The 13,552-nt window shown below is 37.3% G+C and overlaps 1 protein-coding gene across 11 annotated transcripts in view; it reads right to left on the bottom strand.

Moving 5' to 3' along the window:
* Positions 1–13,552, bottom strand: part of CEP170 (centrosomal protein 170) — a 198,888-nt gene that overhangs the window by 60,617 nt on the left and 124,719 nt on the right. For 10 of the 11 annotated variants that reach the window (XM_039530488.1, XM_039530494.1, XM_039530491.1 and 7 more), the window contains one exon: positions 3,397–3,546. The exons of the other annotated variant lie outside the window; for it this stretch is intronic. In XM_039530488.1, coding sequence (XP_039386422.1) covers positions 3,397–3,546 — 150 coding nt within the window. The remainder of the gene's footprint in view (positions 1–3,396; positions 3,547–13,552) is intronic. 11 annotated transcript variants of the gene reach the window in all.

Genomic DNA, 13,552 nt, shown 5'->3' with positions numbered 1-13,552 from the left:
ACGTAACATAGAACACCTTAAGTCACGCCAAAGCAGTTTTTTTAACCAAAGGGAAAAAAGTGACTGCCAGAGATTCCAGGCTGAGTGCTTTGGCTATAGGAATGGATCAGAGAATTTACTGACATCCAAATGGTTTGTTTTGAAGGGTCAAGGAGTTAATGCAATGCAAGTATAAATTATAAAAATAAAACCTGTTTGAAGCATAATGATTCAACTGTTCTAATATGGATGCAATATGCTAAGTAGTCATACAGAATATATTTACTCACACCTCAGAATATTTACTAGCTATATACTACTACTATTACTGAAGCGAGCAGAAAAAATGAACATAGGCATTCAGAGCTGCTCAAGACCATGATATCATCAAACTGGTGCATATGAACCTGAAAGTAGAGTACCAAAATTTTAACAAGACTGCTTCCATTTTGTGCAAAAAATTAAAGAAAACCATGAAGTAAAAGAGCAGAGACAAATTTTAAGATGTTAGTATCAAAGTAAAAGATTACAAAACTGTGGATAGTCTGAAGTAATCTGACTGCTGAAAATTATGTTCAAACTGTGGGTGAAAGGGATAAATCCTAATCTCAAACTTGTTAAGTAATCACATTAATCAAATTCATAAAACAAATGACCTTGTTAATTTTCCCACCAAAAACTCTCTAAATGTTCTAACAAATTTTATTAGCTTTTTTCCTTAAATCATGCTGACCTCTGGTGGCAAGTGGCTGCTGTTTAATATAGAAAATACAAGTGTTTTAAAATATTGTTATTGAATGGTTGGAATCGAAGCCTGAGCAGTTCATTATTTATTCAATAATTATGAACTAAGCTGCAATAGTTTTAAGTTAAGAAGTCAAAGAAGTACATATAATCAATCCAAATCTTTCACTCACTCCATTCTGTTTTATTTTGTTCCATTCACTCCCTCAATTTCAGCCAATCTCAGAATATTTAACCATTGCCATGAAATACAAGGTTGCTAATCTCCTCAATGAAAGATGCTAATTTCACTCCTTCATTTGGATGTATATCTTCTTCTTGATGTATTACAAGCACTTCAAACTTAACACATCTAAGGCGAAAATTATCTTTCCACCCAGAAAATCCTTCTGCACCGTCTGCATGACTACTGACACCACTTTCACCCTTCCCATCACCCAGACTTGCAACATGTATCTATTTTTTAATCCCTTTCTCCTTTTCATTCTACTCTCATATCCTGGCCCTTGCCTCATCCTGCCTCTTCATCTATGTCTCCAAAACTTATGTTTATTTTTTTCTCTCTAATACGAAAACAGTTTAGTATGTATTCTTGTAACTTTGTACTTTAAATACTGCAATCCTCTCTCTAGTTCATCCAAAAGGCTATTGCCATGATCATATTCCCATCCTCCAGATGCTTGAATTTGAACTAGCTTCTCTTTTTCTTTTGCTTAAGTACAATCTACTTTTACTTTCAAAGCCTTCCTTAACTCCTTCCCCAACTACATCTGTCTTCATCTCTTCCTGAGTTCACTCTGACTCTATTCAGTATATCCAAGATGTTCTTATGACAATTCTCTTGGCATTCTTTACCCTCTCATGACTTTGCACCTTCTTTGATATCACCCTTTGTGGCTTGGAATAGCCTCATAAATAAAGCTGTGTCAAAAGCCCTCCATCTCCAAACATTTACAAACCTACTAGTTCTACTAAGCATTCTGACTATCAAGAGACAGTCTGATATTGCAAACTAAAGTACACCCAACTTTAAAACTCCACCAGTATGAAGGGGATTTAAACCTGCCCTAAAGAGGCAGATGAGGATTCCTGTGCAGGAGAGAATCCACAACTGGCATTTAGCAGCATAGGTGACCCTATACCAGCCACTCCTCACCACACCAGCATAGATGGAGTGTGAACCTGTTCAGAATTACAGGGGGTGACACTGATCCCCAGCCAACATTATGGCCCCTAGAGGACAGTTATTAACTGGCACAGTTTGGAGCGGCTTTGAAGCTGCTCTAAACTATGCTGGGGATGGCAGACAACCCCAAGAGTATGCAGCCATAAACAATTCCTTTGCAGCTCCGTATTCAGCTGTGCTCAACATTCCCTGGTCACAGCTGAGGATTCAGCCCATGGTAATCAACTCAAATGAACAGACATAGTGGAGTCATTTTAGTTGACAGTGTCAGTCTTCATTCTGCATCTTTTGGCATTGGTTACAATCAGGTACATGTTATCATTGTGGCATAATCCCCTTTTATCTGCAAATAAACTAACACCAGCCTAGAAACTCAAGCACAAAGAACATTACACACACAGACACACACGCAACACTTGGCTATGTGTGCAGTTAAAGAAAGACAAAAAATTCTCCCCCCTCTTTAGATAGTATTGGAAGATGGAGAGGACACAAGGGAGCTGAAAGCTGAAGAAAAGGAAACAGGAAAAAACACAGTAAGTCAGTGGATTTACAGCTGAAAGTAATGGAGCAGGACAAAATAATATTCTCACAGTCACTATTCAAGCATACATTTTAGATATACTACATATGTCAACATTATGATCTCACAGTAACTAACATACCACCAAACAAGACAGATTCTGCTATGGTAGTTTCTTAGCAACTAAAAGTAACTTATTTGCACTAGCAGCTGGTAAGCACACAGACACGTGTCAAGGTCTTATTAAATAAGAACTTAATAAATTTCGACTGACCTCTTGCTGGACCATCTTTCATCATAAGTCCTGCCAAGGCAATTAAGAGCAGATGTAGTGCCCTTTCTTTAAGTCATGTAGTTCATCATCCTGCATCAATCTGATTCTGTTCTATTTCTATTCTATTCAGCTTATCAGACTGCACCCTTCAATCTGGTATCTGAATGCCATCCAGGAATCCAGTATTAGGTATGACAAACATCTGTCACATGGATATAACTGATTTATATATACAGGCGCAGAACTTCTAGTCCTTTGCCTAATTGACAAAACCAAACTGCCTTTCAGACATTTTACATCAGTGCCTTCTCAAAGACCAGGTCTCAATTTCGAGCTCCAACCCTGAAGATGTCCATCTGTATTTCCCTGTGACTGTTTTCAGAACTCATACTTTCTTTCTATGTGGGTTACTTAACTGCTCATGCTATATTTCCTATAACTGCACACAAGTACAAGCAGAAGGTAGCAAAGCTTAATGCCTTCAAGATTTAATTTAGCTACCTCTAACACAAAAAGTTTTGATAAACTACAATAAAACAGAGATGAGAAAAATCAAATTTTTAGAGGCCTAAATTAATGCTTTGTATGCAAAGTCTTCTTTGGTAGCTACTTAACACTCACAGGTCAACTATTAGTGCCCTCTCTCTTTTATTGGAAGAAAAAAGAAGACCATCAAAAATTATATTCTACCTCTGTGTCAAGAAATCCAGTTGTACTCAGTGGTCTTTTTTCTTCCAGCACTACTGTAGCAGAATTTATAGCCCAATCTTTTACTAAATCTTTCTGGTTCTCGTTGATAACAGGCCTATTATAATCCTGGCTGTCATCCACTCCAAACACCTGAAAATGAAACAAATCATTATACATATTAACCCAATGCTTTCCCGATTCAATGTTCAATTTTAATGTATGGATGGTGTCAATACTGGCATAAGTAGTCAGATCCTTTGTTTTAAAATGTTTTAATACTAATCTGACATCAACTAATTTGTTGTAAAGAACAGATTATAAATTTTAGAAATAGAGCAGATATGTCAGTTTCCCCAAAATTCAGGGAAATGGTAGTTGAAATGACCAGATATGAAACAATGATTCTTCTGATCAAAATAATTAAAGAGGGCACAAAGATAGTGGCCAAATCAGTGGCAAAACAAGAACATTTTAAAAAGTATTTGCCAGGTAATTTTTTATAAATATATTTTCAAAAACAAGAAATACGTGTACTTATATTTGCTACTGGTTCCCTCAATGTGTATTGTTCTAATTAAAGCAATACTTCAATTTTTTTGCTTTTTTCTGAAGAGTTCCCATTTTATATAGCAAGTGTTCTTCAATCTCATCATGTGACCCACATCTTGAATGAAACTGTTTCTTGGACCATCTTCTCTCCCACTGATGTTTGCTTGACCACCTTCCCCTAACTTTGGTGACAGAATAACATCTCTGCAGCAACTAAAGTAATTGCTTAATTAGAAAAATAATTCAGAAAATATTAAATATGTTTTAGTTTCTTTTAATGCAATTTAGAAGGAGGAGAGTCAGCATAAAGGTACTAGTCATTTTTCCATGGACCACTGGTGGGTCATGGACAACAGTTTGGGAACTACTATTATAGATAGCTTGCAGTTATTTTCAAAAAAGAACTCAGTGGGGTTTGGGAAATAAACACTTTTTAAAGCCAATAAACATATTATTTGGAAAATTCTGTTTAGAGAGATTTAAATTAACTTTATTACTATTCTGCTACAGGCTCCAACACTAAAACTGGATTTTTAGGTTTTTCCCTCACTGTAATTCTATGATATAATAATTGGCTCTTGCGATGTCAGAGGATTGTTTTGTCATAAGGAATAGGGAGCTTTTAAAATAACTTCTCTGTTCCTGTAAAAATATCACTAGTAACAAAACACCACAAAAATAAGTAGATATTTTTTCTAAATGCAATATTTTTCATAGTTTTGTATGGATCGTTTATAAACAGAGAATGCTTTGGCCAGTACTAATAGATAAATCAAGATGCACTGCTTACCAAAATTCTCAACAAGTTTCTTATTTTTAAAAGTCCATAAATCAGCCAATTCACCACTAGATGGCCTCAATCTATAACACTTTTTCTATACCCAAGAAAACCAGCAGAAGCTCAAGAGGTACTTTTTTATTTTTTTATTTTTATTTTTGAGTGAAAAAGTTTTGCAGGGTTCAGCAATACAAATTCCCACTTAAGCCAATTATGTAAATTTAGCCTCTAGGAGTCCATATATATTAATATTTGTGTTTTGCCAACACTTGAGAATGAGAAACCATTTTCAAATTTGTTTTATATGTTTGCACATTATTCTAGTGCAAAGAGTTAGCCTTCCACCTGATTCTATTATTTATACACAGAACATGCCTAAAATTCAAAATTATTTGGTTTATTAATTTTACCCTTTAATTTATGTCTTGATAATCTCATACACGAGTTATTTTAGAAGTACTTGGTATATCTTCTGAACCCAAGACAGGCATGATACATGATGTGATATCCATTTCCCCTTCTTTCTCTTCATTCTCCCTTCTTTTCCTGCTGCTTTTGACTAGTGCAGGTAGATGGCAAGTTTTACAGAGGCAAATAAAGTTAACTATCATGCTACCTCTTCTTTTCTTTTACTTGCTTTCTGCAGCTACTTCATCTTCCTCGTTTTATTTTCAAAGAATCCTTTTGATTAACTGCTTTACAATTCTCTTTAGAAACTGAAAACAAATACCAACTATTTTATTGCATGAATGCCTGTAGAATAATGTGATTTGAATGATACTTCACTCATACATACCTAATCAGAACTACAGGAGTAATTTGCTGCACATAAACTACTGACTATTATTGGATAATATCTGTTTACTATGCCAGTGAATCTCTTCACCACTCTGCAAGCCCCAATGAAATCATTCCGCTTCTTCTTTTATGGAAATCACTGATGTGACATGTTGAACGTTAAATTCTGCTTTGTTCTGTGCGGGTGTTCTTGGACTGGGGACAGGATGCAAGGAATATCTTCTTCTCCTTCTACACAATGGTTCTGTGAGGAGCCATAGGTAAATGTTGCTAGTATTGCTCCCTCAGCATGAGGAGTGGGGTACTCTATAGCCCTAGGGAAGTGTCCAGTTGGATTAGGGGTTAGTACTCAGAGACAGGAAAAGGGGGAGCACAAACTACATCTTTTTTTCAGCAGCTCAGCACATTTCCTGTGTTCCAGAGGCTTGCTTTTCCTTTTTGTGTTTCTGCCCTACATGGGCAAAATAATCCTACATCCTGAGTGTTAATACTCTTGTTCCCATCCTACCACAGAGCTCCTCACTGGAGCAAGGATATGATCTAGCCCAACGACTGGTATTACAGGATGAAGAAAGAGGCAAGGAAAAAATCCAAGACAAAGACAATTTAGGAAATCAGCATCTCAGTCTATTCAAAACTGAATTTCATAAAAACACTCAAAGGCATTTTTCAATGAGGGTCATTTTCATGCCAAATTTCAACTTTATACAACCAACCATTTGGCTATAAAACTGGTTTTAAAAAATGTTACCTGAATTTTTCTCTAGTGGGGAAAAAACTTTTTTTTCCCACCTTCCCCATACTTATATAATTAAACACTTTTGCACAAACTTAGAAAAAAGTAATCTTTGAGCAGAGATTTAGCCTGCATTTTGAAAGTTTCAGAAAATTATGAGACAACTTCAAATAATTTACAAAGTGTTGAAACGGACAATTGGTCAAATAATTTGAATTTTTGGAAGTCTGCTACACTGTCATCTACTGGAAGGTTGTACACATAGTTTGGTGAATTTCACAAACAATGAATCACCACAACCCTCTCTCCCCCATCTTCTGTCTTTCTATGAGACAAGTAGGTGTTATCACTCATGTCACATTAAGACAAAGATTAAATGACTTGACCAAGGCTACACAGGAATCTGGTGTCAGAAACAGAATTAGAATGCAGGCCCATGCTTCATCCACTAGAATACACTATCATTGCACCATTATACTATCCCTCCAAAGTCACTGCCTGTTCAGCAAAAGAGCCAGCTCATTTGCACGTAGTAAGCTATGAGGGAACATAGTAAGCTATGAGGGTCCTAGAACTCTCAGTGGCAGCCTACAATGCATTCTCCTTCCAGCCTTTCAGCTATGAGGTGACCTGAGAGCCTTCCAAATAATGCATTTTTGTTTGCATGATTCTCAAACAAAACTTTAGATGGCTATAATGGAAGGGAATAAAATCATAGTGGGTACGCTTTCAACCTGAATGATCAGTTTACTTTGGTTTATGTTTCCAAGCCACCATCACAAGGCTTAGAAACTTACTTTAAAAAAAGAAGCCTCAGTTTCTTTTTTTATTTTCCTAGCTCTTGTTGGGCCTCAGACGGGTCCAAAGTTCAGCTCTGTGGTCACTGCTGCTTCTGCTTTATGGGAAACCTTGAGTGTCATTCTAATAGGGAAAGGAAAATTCTGACTCAGTCAGATACCCTATCCAGGGTCAAGACAGGTGGAGGAAAGGGAAGTTATTTGTTTTATGGAAGGCCAGTACTTTTTGTCTGATGTTTCATTCACAGCTTGAGATCCTGCAATCAGAAGGATTTATAAATTCTGATTTGTAAATCCACAGTTTATCAGATGAAGATTTCCCTCCTTAGGAGGGAGCAACTGAGTGAGTGTACTATAAAAGTATAGAGTCAGGCACAGAGTCTCGTGCTCCTCCTACTGCCAACATAATTTGCATTAAGACCTATTAATCAAATGGTCCAATTCAAGACAGAAGGCTGGTCACAAACATAGGCAGTCCTGAATCTTGCTGCTTATTCTTTTGGAGCTGTCTATAGTTGCAAGAAAGACCGCCAGTTCTCCTCAGCAGCAAACCACACAGATAGCCATTAGATAGCCATGTAATGTATAACTGTACTGTATAGATAGCTGCCACTTTTCTCTGTGGTTATAGCTTGTATCATACCACCTACAAGAAAAACTATTACAGGAAATCATGGAAACAGGAGCCTCACCGCTGATGTAGCCCCAGGGAGGGCAGTAGGATGCCCGAGGAAAAAATTAGTTTAAAGCCTTTGAGAATTCCTTAATAAATCTACAAGAAAATTAATCATGCTAAAATCAAACCCAAACTTCAGTTCATTTTTAGTTCCCAGAAGAAAGAAAAAGGTTTACTGTATTTATTCTTCATTTGTGCTTATTCTCTTCTGCTCATCTATAATGAAAATAGAGAAGTTTCTAAATATTTTAAATCCCTCTCCCCATCACTTATTTTACTAATATTTTCATATGTTTACAAGAAACTGAGAAGCACCATATAAGTTAAAGAGCAAAAGAACATAAGGCCAGATTGTTAAAGGTATTAGCGCCTCAAGATGTACATTGGCACACAGTTGGATTTTCAAAACCACAATTTCAATAAAAGTTAGGCATCTAGGCACTTTTAAAAATCCCACCTCTCACGTATGGTCACAGTTCATGGCAACTGTCCCTGTATTTCCCCTCAGTGCCCCAGCAAGAGCACACAATCTTGGTTTCCAGCTGCCCAGCTATTGTCTCTCGTGGGTGACACAATCTTTAATTAAAGATTAATCTTTAATTCCTGGAGACTCCAGGACAATCCTGGAGGGCTGGCAACCCTAGTGAAGACTCACATCTCTCCCTTCTGACCAGAGCATTCCTCTGCCTTCACTGTGTATTTCTCAGCACAGACAAGTTGCTCAAGTACCCCGCTTGCTTTCTCTTTGGAGAGCGATAGAGTGAAAATCAAGATATAAGTACCACACAAGTCTTTCTAAGCAAGCCTACTTTATTCTTAAGGTAAAAAGTACGACAGAGAAAACAAAAGAACCTATACACATGCTAATAAAGTTACCAGGAACCCGAACCCTAAAATGGATTCTTGCAGAATAAATCCCTCAACCTGCCCCTTTCGGGAGTCCTTGTGGTTACTAGTTCATCACAGCTTCAGCTCAAAACAAGCACATGCATGACAAGCTTAGTCCACCCTTTTATATAGATCAGAGGTCTTCGATCAGGAGTACCCAGAATTAGGTAATTGGTATACATACAATGAGTCTCTCTTCCCAGGGCGTATCTTCAAAAGGTTGGCTTCAGAGGGGGAGAATTTACATTCCCCTCACCTCAAAGTAATTCCTAGGAAATCTACTTCACACATATTGTTCCAAAAAGATCTTTGAACCTCCCTCATATGGCTTTTGGAGAGCACATTAATCTTGTCTTCTTACTAAAGAAGTTCCAGAAGCTCTCACAATCGTACATAAACATTTGCATTTCTAAAACAATGTACCCCAAAGGTATTAACCCTAATTCAATCAGGTTTAATTTTATTGAACTAAGTTCATTCAGGATACTGTCAGGTCTGACACACCTATCTGCATCTTTAAGGCATCTAAGTATCTTTAAAAATCTGACCCATAGTTCACTGTATACCTTCTTCATGAGACATTCTATATGGACATGAACATAATCTTGTATAAATTACATTAGTATCATAATAATCATCTTCATAAGTTTCAGCATTACAGTAATAGCCAAAGATATCAATGAGGATTGGGGTCCTGTTGTGTCGCATGCTGTACAAATGGGTTAAAATTCTAAAAAGGCCCTAAGCAACTTTGGAGTCTGGGCTCCAGCCTGAGGCCAGAAGTCCACATAGCAATGAAACACCCCACAGTCCGAGCCCCATGTGTCCGAGTCAGGTGGCACAGGCCAGCCACAGGTTTTTCTTTGCTGTGCAGACGTATCCTAAGTCTCATTTTCAAAAGGCACTTAAGGGACAAGAGAGTAACAAATAAGGGGAAGGAAGGGAATGGAGTAATAATAAAGGCAATGATGATCAGTAACACAGATTAACTATAATACAACTCAGTGATTCTGAAAATGAGGATCTATGTAACCTATACATTCAAGAGTAATCACAGTTAACTCCACCTGTCCCAGCTAAGCTGTCAGTTACCATGCCAGCAAAACTAGATCTTGAAGAGGGATCTGAACGAGGAGAGAGCAGTGGCCTTTACAGATTAGTTCAGGAAGGGAGTTCCATGTGTAAGGAGATGCATGAGAGAACGCACAGATGGGAGAAATGGACAAATGAGCATTCAAGGCTGACATCACTAATGAAACAGAAGTATAGTGAGGGAATTCAATAAGGAGTGGGTGGCACATTGACAAGTGTACTAAAAGCAATGGCAAAGCTAGTAGAAAACAAGGAGCCAGTGGAAGAATTTTTTAAAAAGTGAGTGACAAAGAAAGTAATAGAAAAGACAGATTATTTTAGCAGCTGTGTTTTACATGGACTTGGGCAAGGGTAGATGGAGTGTCAGGGAACCCAGAGAGGTGAAGGTTACAGCAATCAAACTGTGAGAGAAGGTTGTCCTGAACACAAGCTTTAGCTATAGGGACAGAGAGAGATAAGGTTGAATTTTAGAAATTTGTTACCAGGATTTGGATATAGTCTAGATGTGCAGGGCAAAAAAGTAGAAAGTCAAGAAGAATCTAACATTACAGACCTGAATGAGTGGAAGGATGGTGGGGATGTCCAACAAAGAGTGGGGGAATGGAAAGGGTTTCAGAGGCAAGTCCCGGAGCTCACTATTGTCAGGGTTAAGGTTAATCTCAAACTGAGCTCTTGTTCTTTTTCCACTAAGTGATGGTAGTCCATGTGTTCATAAAAATTTAAAACAGATCATTCTTAGAGGTCAAAACCACTGATCACAGAGAAGAACCACTGATAAAAAACAGGAATATTCTTTCCTTTCAAAAGAGTGATACACTATACTGGAGTAGAATTCACATGCCCACTTCCCTATCTACACATGTGGCCTATATTTAAGTTGTTTTTCAAACTCAGATTCAATGGATTTTGTCCTTGATAGTCACCTTTGAAAAACATTTTAAAATAATATCTTTTTAGTAATGTAACCCAGGAGAACAGGTCAATTGTATAGTGCAGACTGGCCTCATGAAGTGATCTTAAACTTTCACACAAATTCTATAAATCATTCCTATTACAAAGTAAACAAGTGAAATCAGAACACACAACATAAACACTTCCCCAAAATAAAAATTAAAACAGTAATTGAGAATTTGCTAGAGCAAAAGGGCATCTCAAATAAGAAACCAAAGATATCAATGTGACAAATCTAATATTCTCCCACGTTCTTTCAGAAGCCAGTTACATATCCATGTGCATGCATGTATTTTGTACTTGCTTGTCATAATGAAGTCTTCATTCTCCATAGGGCTTCAAAATTTAAAACAAAATAGTTGCCCCAAGAAGTCCAAAGTCTAGCCAGGTCTCTAAAAAGCAAATTTAGCACTCACTTTCTGTAGTTCTTCCTTAACCAGGGTAAAGACAAGTATCACTTCTTGAAAAATTGCAAAACAAAACAAAAAATCAGGATAGATTTCCTCAGCTGATTCACTGGGTGTTGTTATTCCCAATGACCTTTCAATATATTAATTATTTATGAGTCCAGTTCTGTGACCAGGAATATTTGTTGGGCTGATGTGCTGTTCTTTTTGGCATGAATCATTAGAGCTATGAAAAAAGTAATTAAGCCACAGGGGTGTGCAAAATCCATCAGATTTGGAAGCCATTTTCTAAAGAGAAATGTCTGTCTTAATACCTTCAATTTTCTCTGGAATAACAATTTAAGTGTGTAGAGATTGTTCACTCTTGGTTTATTTATTCACACTTATTATCAGTTCTTTGATTTTAGTTTCAGGGAAATTTACTATCTACAATGCTGCAAAAAGATTCCAAAATGTGCACTCAAATCTCTCTTTATGACAGCATTGTAAAATTCACACACATTTTTAAATAACTAAAATATAATTACTGTTTTAGTCAGTCATTATTATAAAGTGTTGGGTAAACAGATTTTGCAATATGATTGCTGCACAATTTCTAACACATCTGCAAGAATGCTTTATTTTATTATATGGATAATGTTATATGATTATATCTGCCAGTTAAAATACACACAGGAAGGTTGAAATCCTTACAATTGCTGCTTAAATACAGATATTTTAAGGTTTAATGTAGTTTACCATTCACATTTACAAACTAGATTATTACAAATACAATAATGAGAGCATAATAAAATGCATATTAATATATTCTTAAACAAAATAGCCCTGCTGTTCCAACATTCATATAGTAACTGGTTATTAATCTTAAAATTACAGTGTAAAGTATTCCTGAATAAATCCTCTTCATATACAGGAATAATTTTATAGTGAATACTGATCTTGCTCCCTTACAGCTGCCAGAATATTGATATAGCTATTACTTAAGGACTTGCAAAAGAGAATATAAAACCAGTGAGCACAAGCTTTCTATGACAATGGAAAGCTTTTAAAAGTGTACAGCCAAAAATTTCAAATGCACCTCTGCTCAGAAAACCGACTGTAAAAGATGGAATTGTGAAGTTCTATATTTGTCTTCCACTGACTTCCACACCAGTTCACAAGTAAAAAGGATGTGAAATTCAAGTCGGTTCTTTTGGCTGGCACATAAACAAGCATAAAGACTCTTTCAGTAGAAAGCCCTCAGATCAACAAGGGAGAATCCACAGCAGCCCTTGATGAACAAACTTATGTTAGTAACAAACAGTATGAATGACTTGCACACAAGGAGCTGGTCTAATTGAGTGAGGAGGTGCCATTTTAGTCACTTTTCAAAGCAGAATCACATTAATACAACTGCTTAGAAATGCTTCATTTTTTTATTATTAAAGAATGATTGTAAAGAGAAGAAATAGAAAGTAAAGGAGAAAAGCTTTATGATTGTTCCTATAAGAGTACAACTTCATAAAATTAGCTTAAATTGGGTATCCTAAAACAATTTTTAAAAAGACAAGGTGACCTTTAGTCAAAGTATTCTTTCAAACAATTTTGGGCAGAAAGTCTAGATTTCTAGTATGCATTATTTAAAAATACGTCACTCCCAGGTTTTTTTTTTTATTATGATGCTATGCACAATAATAGAATCTCTGTACAACTACTTCTGTTTATCCTGTTAACTTGGGACATTAAAATAAAACATTATCTATTGTTTCAAAAAATCAATTAATTTTTATTTTAAAAGTGAAAACTGATCCATGATGCCAATATGCCATGAGAAAAGACAGTTACCTTTTCCATAACTGGTGTTCGAGATGTGTTGCTCATGTCTATTCCACATAGGTGTGCATGCTCGCCAGGTGCACTGATGCCGGAAGTTTTTCCTCTAGCAGTACCCATGGGGGGGGAACGCCCCCACAACCCCCGAAGTGGCGCCTGCCTGGCGCTGTATAAGGGGCACTGCGTGCTTCCACCACCCTCAGTTCCTTCTTGCCAGACAACTCCGACAGAGGGGAAGGAGGGTGGGATGTGGAATAGACATGAGCAACACATCTCAAAGAACACCAGTTACGGAAAAGGTAACTGTCTTTTCTTCTTCGAGTGATTGCTCATGTGTATTCCACAATAGGTGATTCCAAGCTATAACTGTTGGAGGTGGGTAGGAGTTAACAAGTTCCCAGGACAGAGGACAGGCCTGAGGAACATGGTGTCATTCCTGGTCTGGGGGATGATCAAATACCGCGAGGTGAACATGTGAACTGAAGACCACATGGCAGCCCTACAAAATGTCCTGGATGGGGACGTGGGCCATGAAGGCAGCCGATGAGGCCTGCGCCCAAGTCGAGCGTGCCCTCACAATGGGTGGCTGGGGGACACCCACCAGCTAATAACAGGAATGGATGCACTAAGTGATCCAATTGGAAAGCCGCTCAGTGGAAATCGGCTGGCCCC

The sequence above is a fragment of the Mauremys reevesii genome, linkage group 3 (assembly GCF_016161935.1).
Source record: "Mauremys reevesii isolate NIE-2019 linkage group 3, ASM1616193v1, whole genome shotgun sequence".
Lineage (NCBI taxonomy): Eukaryota > Metazoa > Chordata > Testudines > Geoemydidae > Mauremys > Mauremys reevesii.
Note: the sequence above shows the minus strand (reverse complement) of the source record. Positions and strands in the feature narration are given on the sequence as shown.